Source organism: Fringilla coelebs, assembly GCF_963513975.1.
Source record: "Fringilla coelebs genome assembly, chromosome: 4".
NCBI lineage: Eukaryota > Metazoa > Chordata > Aves > Passeriformes > Fringillidae > Fringilla > Fringilla coelebs.
In genome coordinates this window covers 12321615-12337029 of record NC_140032.1, presented here as the reverse complement: position 1 = coordinate 12337029, position 15415 = coordinate 12321615, and the positions used below count along the sequence as shown (strand labels likewise).

Here is a 15415-nt window from a genome sequence, read left to right as displayed (position 1 = left end):
TTTTCAATGTTCTTGCAAAACCCTCATGTTCAATTTTTTAGTTAATCTAATTCTTCAACCACATATAGCAACAATTTTAAAACTACTTTAAACTATTGCTAGTAAACAATTTTCTTTATCTAATTTATAGAGGGCATGAAGGAAGAACCTGAAATGCTCTTTGAAGAACTGCTTGAGAGGGCCAAAGCTGGAGAACCAAAAGCACAAACAGAGGTAATTATATATGGTTTTTGTCCAGTCTCATTTGCTCTTCATTCCAAAAATAGCACTGCCTGCTGCAGAACTATTATCTCTTCCTCAGCTGAACTGTGTCTGCTCAGATGCTAAACTGTTCAAAGGAAGGTGATGCCATATGGTTTCTCTGCCTTGAGAAATGCTGCTTTCTTGAGAGTGTGGCTTCAGGTCCAACTCTTTAGCATGGGAAAAGTACAGGCCTGATTTTGCTTTTCTTTTTTTTAAAGAAGCATGTGGGGAGCTGTGCAGACAGGGACTGTTGAATGCTGTTTGTTCAGTACTGCACTGCATACAAAGATACCAGGGCTCTTAGGCTGGACTCTGGAGGAAGCTGCCATTGAGGTGCTTTAGCAGGGACAGAGGTTGGTTGTTGATGTTTTGCTCATATACCATTTCTCTGTTGAATTACACATTTTAGAAAAGAACCCCCATGTTTATTGAAATCTTTTACTTATTTAATGGCAGATAAAATTGAATTAATAGTATCAGTTCTGTCCTGCATTTGTTAGCAGTTCAGGTTTTCCCTTAGGTTTTAGAAAAATTGTACCAGTTTTCTACTGCATTCTATTGCCTGGTATAGTGGTCTAGTATAAATAGCTTAAAATTTTCTAGAAGGGTTTAAATTTGTGTTTAACCTGGTTAGTGTTTTACTTGAGCATTCTTTTCCAAATTCTGCTTTGATGCCCAATAGGAATGGTTGCAGTCTCCTACAAGCTCATTGGTGATTTGGATTTTTCCCCAAGGATCCCCACTCCTCTTGTAAATAAAAATCAGAGGTGGGGATGGAAAAGTAATTCCTTTAAGGCTGGTAAAAAAAAAAATATGGCAGTGCTAGGCTTGTTCTCCATTCCCTATCAACTTGTTTGAGGGGCAAGCTGACCTTGGAGTTGTAACCTGAGATAGTAACAAATTCCTCACTTTGAAACAGCTGTGGCTTTGTGGAGGATGAAACATTATCCTTGAGGGAATCGTTGCTGTAAAATCCATCTTTTGGCTCTATTCCTCCACACGTAAGAAAGCAAAGTCCATAATATTCTTTCAGGATATAATTTCCAGTTGAGTAAGAATACTCAGAAATACTTACATAATCTAAGTCTGCAATGCATGCATATGTATATAAATGATGGGGATTTTTCTCCTTCGCTATTAATTTCTCTTTCACTCTCTTCCTTTATCTATTTAACTGTGTACATTTTCTATTCCCACACAATAATAAGATTCTTACCATAAAAAGATACAGCATACAATTTTGCTTCAGTATCACTCAGGATGAATTGCCTGAAATGGAGCCTAAAATACAGTAATTTCTTTTTTTTATGCAGTCAGGTTTCATGTTGCTTGTGGAGAGAGAATTAGCTTTTAGTTTTTAAAATGCGAGAAGAAATTGATTTCTTCTCTATGGTTGAATACATTCCTTTAGAATCAATTAGAAAAATGTATTTTCATTTCTCACATTTGTAAGAGCATGAATGAGATGCTGCTTTTGTGCTGTTTGTTAACAATTACAAAGTCAAACACAAGAAATTAGCTGGTTCAATGGCTTGTAGTTATTTTATTATTCTGTGTATATTCAAAAAAATTCTGCAATGACTATGGAAATAAGTGCACTCTGAGTGGCTGTCAACATGTATTACTGTAACTTTATATATATATATATATTTAGTCGAGAAATAACTGTATGGCAGTTACATAAATGAAACACCCACAGCTGGAATTCTGTAATGGAGAAAAGGCAGTTCTGTGTCTTTAACCAGAGGAAATCTGCAAGGGAACATCTTGCTTGAGATGACCACCTCACTTAGCAAAGCCAGAAATGGGAACAACCTTTAGAGAAGTACAGTGTGAAAGTCTGTGTTAAGCTGTTACCAAATATGACTTTATTTCACACTTTCAGCTCATGAGAAAGAGAGAATCCCAGACTACTTAAATGACAGATTTGAGGTTAACACTGTTTCCTATCCATTCTTTCTCCTTTGACTGCTGCAGGCCAGAGCTTTGCAGCCATTTTCAGGTGATTTGATGTAGGAGCATTGCTGTTAGAACCACAGACAAGCCAAAAAGCATTTCAGTTACAAAACAGGTTATGCTATCATTTTGCTTGTGCTATGTGCCTTTTGTGCTATGTGCCTAGTCCCACAAACTGTTAGTGGATGTTGCAATACGTGTTTCTATATCCAAGAGGTCCTTAGAAACTTAAGAGCTGTGTGATTAAGTGTTGCTACTCTTGAAGTTTTGCTCAAAATCCCAATGGCTATAAATATAAACCCTCTTAAGAAACAGCTGTTCTTGTCAGATGGATGTTATTTGCCATGTAACTTGTTCAAGCAATTCATTTCTGAAATAAATTTCTGTAGGTACATGTGCAGTTGAGTGATAGATTGCCATGCTATTGCCATGCTATTGCTGAAAGACTTTTTTTTTGTGCACACTCTTGGTGTGCACCTCCCATTGAACTCTGGCATGACTTTGCAATCAATTTTGTTTAAACAAATTATCTAGTCCAATTTTCTCTTTATTTCTGTATGGTTTTGGATAACTTCACTGTATGTGCTATGGATTTAATGTCTACCCAATAACTCTCTGTGTGGAAGTTGTTGAAGCACTTGCTGAAGTGTATGAAACCAGTTAAATGGCTGGAGAAATAAACTTTACTGGAAGAAGAAAGACCTTTCTGTCTTATATGATATTATATAAATATATTATAATATTTATATTGCTGCATTTAATCTACATAAGGGTAACATGATTTATTAATCTTTCAACAATATTTCTTTAGTCACCTTTAGCGGCAGTAACGAATGCTGGAGTAAAAAAATTAAAGTTTCAGAAAACCTTTCAAACAGGGTTTTTTGTTCCAGCAGATAATATTGTGGATTTTAAAAGCTATTAAGATATTGCATTAATTGCTTCTAGAATGTAGCTGAATGAGGTAACATTACAGAGAAAGAGGGGGAGTGCAGTGAGCCAAGCAAAAACATTTCCCACATTCTCGAGGTGTGCAGATAAAATGTCCAGTAGTTCTGGTAATCTTCTGCCATTTAACTTCTTATTGCCTTGTGTTGTGATAAGCAGAAGTGTTTCATAATATTGCATAAATATATTTTCTAGTACATTTTCACATATTTTAATTTTTTGAAGGAAGAAAAAAGGTGGTGTTTTTTTCTTACCTGTAAAACAGTAATATAGACACCTGCTTGGTAATTTCTATAATCCTGAATAGGAGAATTTTTATAAGCTTTTTCACTGAATTTTCTTGATGCTTAAGCAGTATTAGTTTTATTCCATTCACCAAATATTCACAAGTTTGCTTTGACCTTCAGTGGCTGAACTGCTGTGAATCAGGGATTGCCCTTCTTGAAGCCTGCGTCCATGTCAAGGCCTTGTCAATTCATCTGAATTTCTGATTGTCACTGGCACCAGATTATATTACACTTACTTTTTCTGGCTCTAGGAAGGAAACGAGCAGTATTGTCTGGTCATTGTAGGAGGAAAAGAATTCAAGAAAACTTTTAACACTCTTCTTGATTCTTCACTTGATTCGGCCAGATGCCTGAACACCAACGGCAACTGATTCACTGACCTGGCCAAATGTGTTGCAATTCCTTCTTGCTTCCAGTTCTTCCAGATCTTTCCAATCAGAAGATCAGCTTACAACTATGTTCTTTAGTGCTAGGAGCAAATGTTTTGACCTTTTGTTCAGAGAGAATTCATCTTAGCTGAGTTCCAGGGGGTGGGAGGGAAGAACAGAGAAAGACATAAAGACAAAGTAGTGTGTATTTCAGTAATTGAAGGAATTTTGTTTCCTTTCCTATTTATTATAGGTGGGGAAGCACTTCTTGAAATTGGCAGAAGAGGAGGATGAAGAACTTAACAATTGTAGTGCAGTTGACTGGTTCATCCTTGCTGCTAAGCAAGGTCGAAGAGAAGCTGTCAAACTCTTGCGGAGATGCCTGGAAGACAGAAGAGGTATGGGTTCTCTGAGGCTTCCTGCTTGCACTTCTCACATTATCTGGAACAATATTGTACTCCTTTTAACTCTGAAAAGAGTGGTTAAGGTAGGATGGAAATGATTGTGGCAAAATTGCGTGAGCAGTTGCTAACAGACTGTTCCAACAGGTAATTTTAAAAGCACTAATTACCAATAGTGCTTATTAAAGCATTTTGTTAGTTATTTGCTTGAATTTCTTCATGAAATCCATGCATATTCTTCTTGTCCTAACCTTTCATGGAAGCTTCTTTTCTTTGACTCTGAAGAGCATGTATAACCACACACCAACTACATATCTGCTGTTGTTTCATTCTTTTGCCCCCCTCCAACCTCTTCTAATTGGTCTTGTTCACGCCTTCTCCCACTTTAAGATTCTCATCTTCCTTCATGTTACTTCTCATGCTTGGAATGGTCTCTTCTGGTCCACCAACTATCCGAACTCTTATGAGAGGGGAAAAAACCCAACAAAACAAAAAAGAAAACCAACTTTTATTCAGTTCTTGCTGCCTTTGCATGTCACCTATGCCTGTCTGCACTACCTTTTACCTGATCTACTGTGCTTCAAAAGTTGAAGCAAGACATAGTATAATGCATGTCTTCACATCTTTGAAGTACACTTTAAACCTAGATTTTGATAAGCAATGGACACAGAAGGACATTTGAATAATTTACTTAGGTGGTCAAAATGTGACTGCAACTTGAGAAGTTTCAGACTAAATTGAGAAAAATAAATTGTGAGAAAATCTATCATTTCTGCATGGGTATGGGATGATTGTGTAATGTGTTTTTTCTTTTCTTGAGGCATAACTTCTGAGAATGAGGAAGAGGTGAAAAAGTTAACATCTGAGACTGACTTGGAGAGGGCTGTTCGAAAAGCTGCCTTGGTCATGTACTGGAAATTAAATCCAAAAAAGAAGAAGCAATTAGCGGTTTCTGAACTGCTGGAAAATGTTGGACAAGTTGACAATGAAGGTTTGTTCATGAACTGAATTATTGTATTGATAAATACAGACTTATGGGCACAGTACAGCTCAAAACCTAAAGGGCTTTATGAACAATCAGGAATGAGATAATAGTAAATGTACAGTCTACTTAAGATAATATAACTCTCTCAAAGACTAATCCTCTTTTAATAACTATGCTCTCTGGACCAACATTTGCTGTAGGTTGTGGGTCATTTGAGTTCTTGTTCAATTGACCATATATTTAAAATATATTTATTTATCACTCATTGTCTTTGGAAAATAGGTATTTTATGGCTCTGCTGTATTTGATTTTTTTTCACCTCTAACAGTCATCCTGATGATACCTCACTAGATAATTCAATTTATAGATTCAGTCTTCAAGACATGCTGCCACTACAGCACTAAATGTTAGCTGTGGCAGTCCTGTTTCTTTTTCCAGTACAGTAACGGGAATATAGAAAACTAGCTACTTGTTTTCTGTTTCTATGTAAGTTTGTCTTTTCCTTACTTTGATAAAATATCATTCCCCAGATGTTGCAGTTACTGTTTGATCACTTTAATTGACTGCTTTGACTTTCCATAAACTTCTGTTCTTGAAATAGATGGTGAGAAGCAGCCTGGCCCAGTCCCAAAGTCTGTGCAGAAGCAGAGAAGGATGCTGGAGCGATTAGTGAACAGTGAATGTGAGTGCATGCTGCTGCTTTCAGTCTTGGCCAGTAGTTTTAGTTTCTAGTTTGCTTTGGAAAACAATTTTGTGCTGCCAGACTAAGAATGTGTAGAAGGTTTGGAATGCAATAAACTGATAGTGTCAGTTTACTGTATGTGGAAAACAAATAACTGATCTGCATGTGAACTCACAGAAGACATCATCATTGCAGTCAACTACTAAAGGGAATTTGCATGTCATTTGTTATTTTTATATTCTTGCCCTTTCAGCACTCAAAAGGCTATTCAGCAAAGAAGATTCTCACCTTCAATTTTTTTTTTTCGTTCTAAATGCAGTTCTGTTTCTGATTACAGTGAGGGAATGAATTATGCACCGATTTAGTGCACACATATCCTTCGTTCTATTTGCCTTGCTTCCATTTGCTCTTCCCATATAATTAATATTTGTCTTTTCATATTTGTTCAATGAATGAATTAGGAAAGATGCACCAAGATACTTCTTTCATTATTTACAGCAGCTTAATTCATGTATTGAGAAGAATTAAACCCCTTAACACACACAGGGTCAGATTTGTAGACCTAAGTCTGTGAGTTTTGTAAGGTTTGGTGAGGTGGGGATTGGAAATGAAAGTTCTTCTTAGTCTGGCATAACTGTTAGAAATACTGATGTACTTTCAGGCTTTTAGGAGCAAAGTGTTATGTTAAAAAGAATTATCAACAATGCAGCATGTGTAGTTTTTCAAGAACAGTATTTAACATAAGGTTCAATTATTCATTGTCAGGAAAACCTCAGTTTCTCGAAATGCATTAAGTCATATAGAATAGGTCATGTGCAGTCTAGATCAATACTTGACAAGCACTTTTAAATGTCACACAGCATATTATTTACTAATACATCTGTAGTTAAGATTATGTGGAACTGAGTGTCATACATGGAATAGAGAGTTAGATCTGGAGCTTTGCAGGTTTAAACTCCTTGAAAGATGAGATTTACATTTCATTAGGTAAATTGGGCCTTTACCTTCAAGGATTGTGTTTGTTACAGAGGTGACTTGAAAAATAGCACTCCTAAGAAGAGTAGAGTATTTCAGTTTTCATTAGCTGTCACAGAAGTAAAAGAGGAACAGGGGCATGTGCCTGTGTAAGAATAAGGGATTAAGGGATGTGAGAAATAATATTTTGGAAAGCAAGCTTATGGTCCTATCAAACCTGCTGTGAGACTGTGTCAGCTGTTTTTGTGACTTGGCTGCCACTTCTGGCAAGCTAGAAGCAGTCCTTCAAGGACAAGACTGTTGAATTTCATTGTTCAGTCATTGTATCATAATGCAGATGTATTTGGGTTCATTTGAGCTGTGTTGCATTGGGGTTCTTTCCATCCCTGTAGGGGAACTGGCATATGCTGCTACAAATGAGTGCAGAGCAAGTCATTTTGTTCTGGATTCTTCAGTAATTTAGAGAGTTATCAGAAAAGGAACTGGCAAATATGGGGTTTTTTTAAAGGCTTTATTGCAGATAAAATAGCAGGGCAGTAAATGAAATTATATGTAAGTGTAGGCAGAAATTGATGTGAATATTTTTCCATTTCCTACGATGGATGGGGGAGGCAGGGAAATTTGTCATAACCAAATTGAAAAAAAATCTATGAATAATAAAGTAGAGTCTACAAAATACACTTTTTATATCAATCTAAGGGACACTTGGGTGACAAAATACTAATGACATTTAAAAATGAAAAGTTTTCATCAAACACTTAAAGTAGGAGTTAACTTGTTACCTCTTCTCTAGAGAGCTTTTACCTTTTCATGGAAGAACAAGAAAACTGTTACTCTTGAGCATTTACTTCTCTGACTCACTGAGTTTCTTCATTTACCTTGCCAGAAGGAGATTTTTCTTTCAGTGCTAGTACATTGCCAATACTTGGAAGATAATTTTTAAGCCAGATATGTTTTTACAGATACCTGATCTGGGTTGTCCTTAATGGAGGTATAAACAGAAAATTAGAGGTGACCTTGTCAGTGGGCAGTTGTTGCATGCCTGAGAGGGTGAATGTCATTGCAGTGGATAGGCCATCTATACATAGTAAGTTAATAACTCCTTCCTTCTTAGGATGTCCCATGATACAGTAAAAGGGCTGTTAAGGTATTTTTGTGAGGTTCTTACATGTCTGTTTGCTGATTCTACATGAATAAGACTATTCCAGCACTGTATATTTTTTTCCCAGTAAGACAGTCAATTTAGATCACACCTTTGATATTAGGCTTAATCTGAAGCCCACCAAAACACCTAAAGAGTCTTACAGATTTCTTGATGCAAGTAAAGTTGCCTTACAGTCTGTGAATAATAAGAATAGTTAGCAAAAATAAATCCTTTCTTGTTTCTTGGGAGGCATGCCAGATGGTATTTTGTGGGACATAAGGGTTCATGCATGGACGAGGTGGAGTGGTAAAAGCCCAAGCCAAAGGCAGCATCCATATTGTGAGATTAAACCAAAAGATAGATTGTAAGATATTGATTTTCTGTTGAACTCTTAACATTCCTCTTCCTCTAATATGTATATTGAGACAAATACTTTCTTTTGTTCTATATCTCCAGTGTTTTCAGTCTTAAATACAGAGTTATTTATATGTTGCTTCTATAAAAGTAGCATATCTAAATTAAAATTTTTCTGGGCCCAAACCCATTAATCCTCTGATTTTAATTTAATGAAGCAGTTATCTGTCTCTTTAAAATCTCAAACTAGTAAGCAGGCCAGCTTTCATATCTTTGCATGAGCTAACTAGTTACATTTACTGTGTAGGAGGTGTGTTACAGATTTTTGTCATTCAGTTCTTTCATGTATACAGCAATGTCATTTGCTTTAGTGTATGGGGAAGAAAATTGCTGTTAATTATTCTCCTTTACGAACTGCATCAAGCTTGTCTGCCATACAAACTTGTTAATCCATGCTGGTGTAGAGAACTGGGTGCAAAGAGTTTGAACCAGTGTATAAATCATCTTCTGTCCTGCCATTCCCCTGAGTTTTCAGTAGTAACCCCGTGCCTCCCTTATGGTCACAGGAGTGGATAAGGATCTTCCAGGGCAGAGGGATGAATTTTGTCTCTATGTAAACAGAGCAAAGTCTGTTTCGTCCCTGGTAGCTGTTTTGGATCACAGTTGATACAGTTTGGAGGAGACCCTTTGTATAGCCACATATCATAATAAATTAATACACTTTAGGTTGTCCATATTTAGTCTCATAAATATAATAGTTTTGTATTTCCCATAACTATATGTCTGTAACTTCTGAACTCAGAAAATGAACTGCTAAATGACAAATCAGAAGTCAGTGTTTCAGTTGATGGCATGCGGATAATTCATTAGTGCTTCTGTACAATCTTTCTGTTCAATGCAGCTGTTGAATATTTCTCTGAAGCAGATACAATAGTTTATTATTTAAAACTATGACCTAATCCAGTAGTCTTTTTTCCTGTGGAATCCTTGCAGATAAGCTACATTCACTCACTCTGTTATCCTACTTATCAGTATAATAAACTTACTGTAGATGTAGAGTAGAAGATGTAGAGTATTATACATGTTGCTGTCTCAAGGAGATTGTTGTTTTCAGCAGAGATCTCAGGACAAGTTGCAAGGTAAACCTATGTTGTCAGTAGTTCATTTTTTGTAGACTAGATTCTGGCAGGAAAGCAAATGAATATTCCAATTCATAATCAATACAGTGTTATGACAAAATTTTCTTCAAATTTTCATTTTATCTTTTTAGCTAAAAAATTTATTGCTTTGGATGACTTTGTTGAAATAACCAAGAAGTATGCAAAGGGAATCATCCCATCCAACCTGATTATGCAGGAAGAGGAAGATGATGAGTTGGCAGGGAAGAGTCCTGAAGAGTTACCCCTACGACTGAAGGTAAAAAGGCAATATGGAACAGGTTATGTTGGATGGCCTCTTAAGCATCACACACAAAACAGGAGTGACTTGCACTTCTCTCTCAGAGCTGATGTTTAGTCTGTATAGATCACCACAAGAATTGTTGCTGCAACTTCTTTTTAGACTTGACTTCATTTATATGTTTCAAGTTTCATATATATGAGTCACGTATTTAAACGAAAGGGACAACAGTTTTCCCTGTAAGGGATCAATCTACCTTCATTACATCTTCAGTGAGGATTTAAATGTACCTGTCATCACTGCCCTATTTTTATTATAGATGTTGTTATACACTTCATATCTTTCTAATTTAAACAGGACCAAGCAGGTGGGAGTAATTATACATAGCATGAAAAGGTTCTGTTATGATGGAATTCAAGAAAGATGAAACTTGCTGTTAGCTTCTACAATGATACTTCTCTAGACAGTGAAAGGAGAAGGGAAAATAAAGGTGCATGCCTTCAATATTGGCATAAATTTTAGGCAAGGTAGGGGGTGTGTGGTTTCTGACCTGAGTTTTTCGTGTAAGTTTGTTTCTCATTATCATATTGCAGGGGTGGGGAAAAAGGGGGGGAGTGAAAGGCGTCTCTTTCCAAGCTTTTGCATGGCTAATTGTCTGAAAGAGTTGCATTTATGAGGAACAGAGATGCCTTCACAAATAAAGAAGCTTTTGCTCAAATCATTAGGGGTTGTGCTGTCCCAGTTCATCACAGTGCCACAGGTATTTGCTGGAACATTCTTGGCTTTTCCCCTTGAACTAATTAATATAAAAATGTAAGATCTGGGAAAAAATAAAAACTGTCATTTTATGGGGGAAAGAGGATTGATTGCAGCATCTAATGTCCCTATGCAATATTTGAATGTGTGTTTGAAAAATCCAGTACCTTGTAATTGATCTTTTGTAAAGTATGGTTGGTTACAGGGTGAGTATTAAATCCAGCAGTTTCTCTGTTGTCCAGTGACTGTGTTGGAAAATGCCACGTAAAATAGGTAGAATTTTAAGATCCTCTACAGTTACTTTTTTGGAGTTTAAAGAATCTGTAAATGTGTAGTAATTGAATTTAACATACTGCTGCTGCTTCCAAAACAGGTTTTGACAGCTGCATCCCTAGATGCTTGGCAAGGATTCTTTAAAGATAAATCCGCAGTGAGTCATAGGCACTACTTCCTGCAGTGTATATGCATAGAATGTATAGCATAATCTTTGCAGAATGGGGCAGTTACACACTTTAAAGTACAGTACTCGCAGCTCAAGTAATGACTTAAGGTAGTGGAGGGCTGTAGCCATGTAGTTTATCTTCAGTATGAAGTTAGCAGAGCAGAATATTTGACTAGGAAGCCATTTAATTATATGTGTCAAAGGTAATGAAATACATTGTGCCTGAAATCAAAATTGTCTGAGCTTCATCTGAGTTAATAAGAATGGAGCTAATAATCTCAGACACAGTAATCTTTTTTTATTGGCAACATTGATCTGAAATATAAATCTTTTAATGTTAGCTGATGTTAGACTACTGGCTGCTACTGCTTCAGCTAGGAATGTCTGTGATGTAAAGATACAAAACTGCTCGTTAATAAAATGCTTCTTTCTCTTTTTCCAGGTTGTAAAATATCCACTTCATGCCATTATGGAAATTAAAGAATACCTTATAGATATTGCATCAAAGGCAGGAATGCATTGGCTGTCTACCATTGTTCCAACACACCATATCAATGCTCTCATCTTTTTCTTCATCATCAGTAATCTGACAATTGATTTTTTTGCCTTCATTATTCCATTAGTCATATTCTATTTGTCCTTCATTTCTATGGTGATTTGCACACTGAAAGTTTTTCAGGACAGTAAGGCTTGGGAAAACTTCCGTGCTTTGACTGACTTACTGCTTCGTTTTGAACCAAACCTAGATGTTGAGCAAGCTGAGGTGAACTTTGGATGGAATCACTTAGAACCATACTTTTATTTTTTACTGTCAGTATTCTTTGTAATTTTTTCCTTCCCTATAGCAAGCAAAGACTGTATACCATGCTCAGAGTTAGCTACTGTCTCAGTTTTCTTCACAGTGACAAGTTACATGAGTTTAAGCACGTGTGCAGAACCTTACACACGAAGGGCATTAATGACTGAGGCAGCTGCAGGTTGCTTATCCCTATTGCAGGTATTACCTGGGAATTTTGGCTACTTGAAATTCTTAGGGAAAACCTTCTTTATAGTTCCTGTAGGCCATTTCTTTGTGATCAATGTAAGCATCCCCTGCCTTCTGTTTTTGTACTTGTTCTATCTTTTCTTTAGAATGGCCCAACTACGGAATTTTAAAGGCACCTACTGCTACCTGGTCCCTTACCTGGTGTGTTTTATGTGGTGTGAACTCTCTGTGGTCATTCTGCGCGAGTCCTCTGGCATTGGGCTCGTTCGTGCATCCATTGGTTACTTCCTGTTCCTCTTTGCCCTGCCAGTGCTGGGGGTGGGCATTGCACTGATGTGTCTTGTCCACTTCTTTAAGTGGTTTTTGTCTTTGGAGCTCATGAAAATTGTCGTGACCCTGGTTTTGTGTGCTGTTCCTTTGCTCTTTCGATGGTGGACAAAGGTTAACTTCTCCATAGTTGAAGTGGTGAAATCGCTCACTCGGAGCTCCATTGTGAAACTCATTCTGGTGTGGATTACAGCCGTAGTGCTGTTCTGTTGGTTCTATGTGTATCGATCTGAAGGCATGAAAGTTTACAACTCCACCCTGACGTGGAATCAGTATGGTTTCCTCTGTGGACCCCGGGCCTGGAAGGAGACTAACATGGCACGTACTCAGATTTTGTGCAGTCACCTGGAAGGACACCGAGTGACGTGGACTGGGCGGTTCAAATACGTGCGCGTGACAGAAATCGACAATAGTGCGGAATCTGCAATAAATATGCTTCCATTTTTTATTGGTGATTGGATGAGATGCTTGTATGGTGAAACCTATCCTCTTTGTGATCCCAAAAATGTTACACTGGAGGAGGAAGAATTGTGTCGTCTGAAGTTTTTGACAAAGCATAAATGCCACATGAAAATGTTTGATCGGTACAAATTTGAAATAACTGTGGGCATGCCTTTCAGTAGCAAAAATGGAAGCAAGCCTGTAGAGGAGGATGATATAACCAAAGATATTGTGCTGAAGGCAAGCAATGAGTTTAAAAAAGTGTTGCTGAACTTGAGGCAAGGGAGTATAATTGAATTCAGCACAATTCTGGAGGGTCGTCTTGGCAGTAAATGGCCTGTCTTTGAACTGAAAGCAATCACTTGCTTGAATTGCATGTCTAAACTCTTACCTGCAGGGAGGCACGTGAAAATAGAGCAGGACTGGAGGAGCACAGTGCATAAAGCCATTAAATTTGCTTTTGATTTTTTCTTCTTCCCATTCCTGTCAGCTGCATAATGTGCTCACATATTGGTTCAGTGGTATTTTCAGTTTCCACTGCATTTACACTACCAAAGGTTTGGCTCCTTAAGAGAAAATAAAACACCCAACAAAAATCTACCTTGCTGTAGCAATGCTCAAACAGTGTGCTAATATAGAGCACTGGTTGAATTTTGCAAGTGTACACACCATATCCTGACCTTAAACCCTGTATGACTGAAGTAATATGTAGTACTTTAATATTGTAAATGAATGCAGGGGATCACTGCTGACTAATTGCATGGAGACTGTTTTGTCCAAAATGGATATATTGCCTGTGGTACAACACTAGATGCATTCACTTGCTCAATGTTAAAAGCACTTTATTCTCTTTATTCTTTTAAGTATTCACAACGTGCCCATTTGTATTTTCAGAGGTATGGTTTAGAATAGGTAACTGACAATAGCTTTTGGTGCATTTATTGCTTGTATTTATTTGGTGTTTTCTAGAAAAAAGTGATCTTAGAGTCAGTACCTGTTGGTAGTATTTGCGTACAGCAATCACTGTTTCACTATTTGTCCAGAAGTTAGTGACCACTGTTTTTTGAAAGGGCACAACATTTCACACCCCAGCAAGGTTTTACAAAGTCCCCAGGCTTCTACGTAGCATTAAATAAAGTGTATGAAGTTTGCTATTTGTTCTGATTGGTTACACTAAGGTATAGCCCATGCTGGTGTGGGAAAGGCAAATACCAAGGCTGGTATTGACATGGTACCAGTAATGGAGAAGCCACAGAAACTGAAATTATACCTAAAAGTCTCTAGTGGAAATGGAAATAAAATGTTTGTTTAATTACTTGTATTTTGCAAATAAACATGAAGTACAAACTTGAATTAAATGGGTACAACATTTGTTCATTTTGCTTTGACATTGTGACCAGTTGTTTGTGTTGTGCTGATAGCAGCTTTCACTGAAAAGTACGATTTAGAATGTTTAAAATATTCTGGTGTGAGATACTTGAAGTTGCACTTGACGGTTTTGAAGTCAACAGTAAAATCTGGTGTGCCAGGTAAAGATTTTGTAGCTGTGCAGTCTGCACATAGTGCTTCACCCTGCTTTTGTTGTGACTTTGGACCTTTTCTGGCCACTGTGGCTGCACATCACAGATCCATCCTGCCATTTCCCTGACTCCTCCACTGAGCCTGCTTTAGATTCCTTTTTGCTTTTGTGTGTCAGTCATCACCAGGACCAGGGAGAAGGGTTAGCAATGAAAACCTGATGGAGAAGGGGAAACTTTTGGGGACAGAGAGGCAATGGCTGCATGCCAGCTATAAGCACCCTCTTGAGCATTACCCAGAGCTGCAGTTGGGAGGGAGGACAGCAAAGGCACCTCCAGATGTGCTGCCCAGTGCCCATGGCAGAAACCCCCACCATCCAAAGCCCCACAGTCATGCTTCAGCCATCAGAAAATCTGTGAAGTAAAACCATATTTTCAGGGTGCTTCCAGCTTTGAAAACTTGCCAAGTATCTCTGTTTCCACCTGGGGAAAAGAAAGGAATAAAATAGCAAGTAAATGCAAGTTTTGACAGCTTCCCTTATCCAGGCCCATTTTGGCTGGAAATAAGCCAAACTTAGGCCTTTCTCCCACTTTTGTTAGAACATCCATAAGCTCTTTTTAGATACCCAAACATTCTTCCTGGCTCTGAAATATAAGCACAAAAGATTTTAAGTTTTCAAACCTTTTTCCCTTACATACATGCACAATTGTGAAACTTCTATTAATATATTTGTCAGGAGGGAAAAAAGGCAACAGTCTTGGGATTCAGAGCTAATGTTAAAATTCCTCCTATTAGCTTTTACCTTTTGTATGGATGTCAACTTAGTGACTTACTGTGGTGCATTTTGAAGGAGTTGTTACATGTCTTGAAAATGAAAAAGTGACTCAAGTCAGATGTGGGAAGTTTTGCAAGAGGAGGCAGGGTACTTGATTTATCTAGAATTAGTTGCTTTTTAAGAGAGAAAAGGCTTAGTTTTGATACCTTAGTTGCCATCTGTATCATAATAACAACTCTGAAACTTTTTTGTGGAAGTTGTTAGAGGATATTGGCATATAACTGTAACTAAATTTGAAAACTTTGAATTATTAGCCAAAAATCTCCAGTTTCTCAGAGGGGGAGAGCTCCTTCAAAAATACTCATATCAATATTGGTCACATTCAAAGTTAAATAATTACCCCTTATGCACTTACATGAAGAAAAAAACC

At 37.4% G+C, this 15415-nt stretch overlaps 1 protein-coding gene across 4 annotated transcripts in view; it reads left to right on the top strand.

Annotated features, from left to right (window-relative positions):
- Positions 1–14038, top strand: part of WFS1 (wolframin ER transmembrane glycoprotein) — a 32637-nt gene extending 18599 nt beyond the window's left edge. For all 4 annotated transcript variants that reach the window (XM_084204507.1, XM_084204509.1, XM_084204508.1 and 1 more), the window contains exons 3-8: positions 131–213; positions 4056–4200; positions 5024–5194; positions 5790–5870; positions 9614–9759; positions 11382–14038. In XM_084204507.1, the coding sequence (XP_084060633.1) occupies positions 131–213; positions 4056–4200; positions 5024–5194; positions 5790–5870; positions 9614–9759; positions 11382–13190 (2435 nt within the window). In that variant the 3' untranslated portion in view covers positions 13191–14038. The remainder of the gene's footprint in view (positions 1–130; positions 214–4055; positions 4201–5023; positions 5195–5789; positions 5871–9613; positions 9760–11381) is intronic.
- The last annotated feature ends 1377 nt before the right edge of the window (positions 14039–15415 follow it).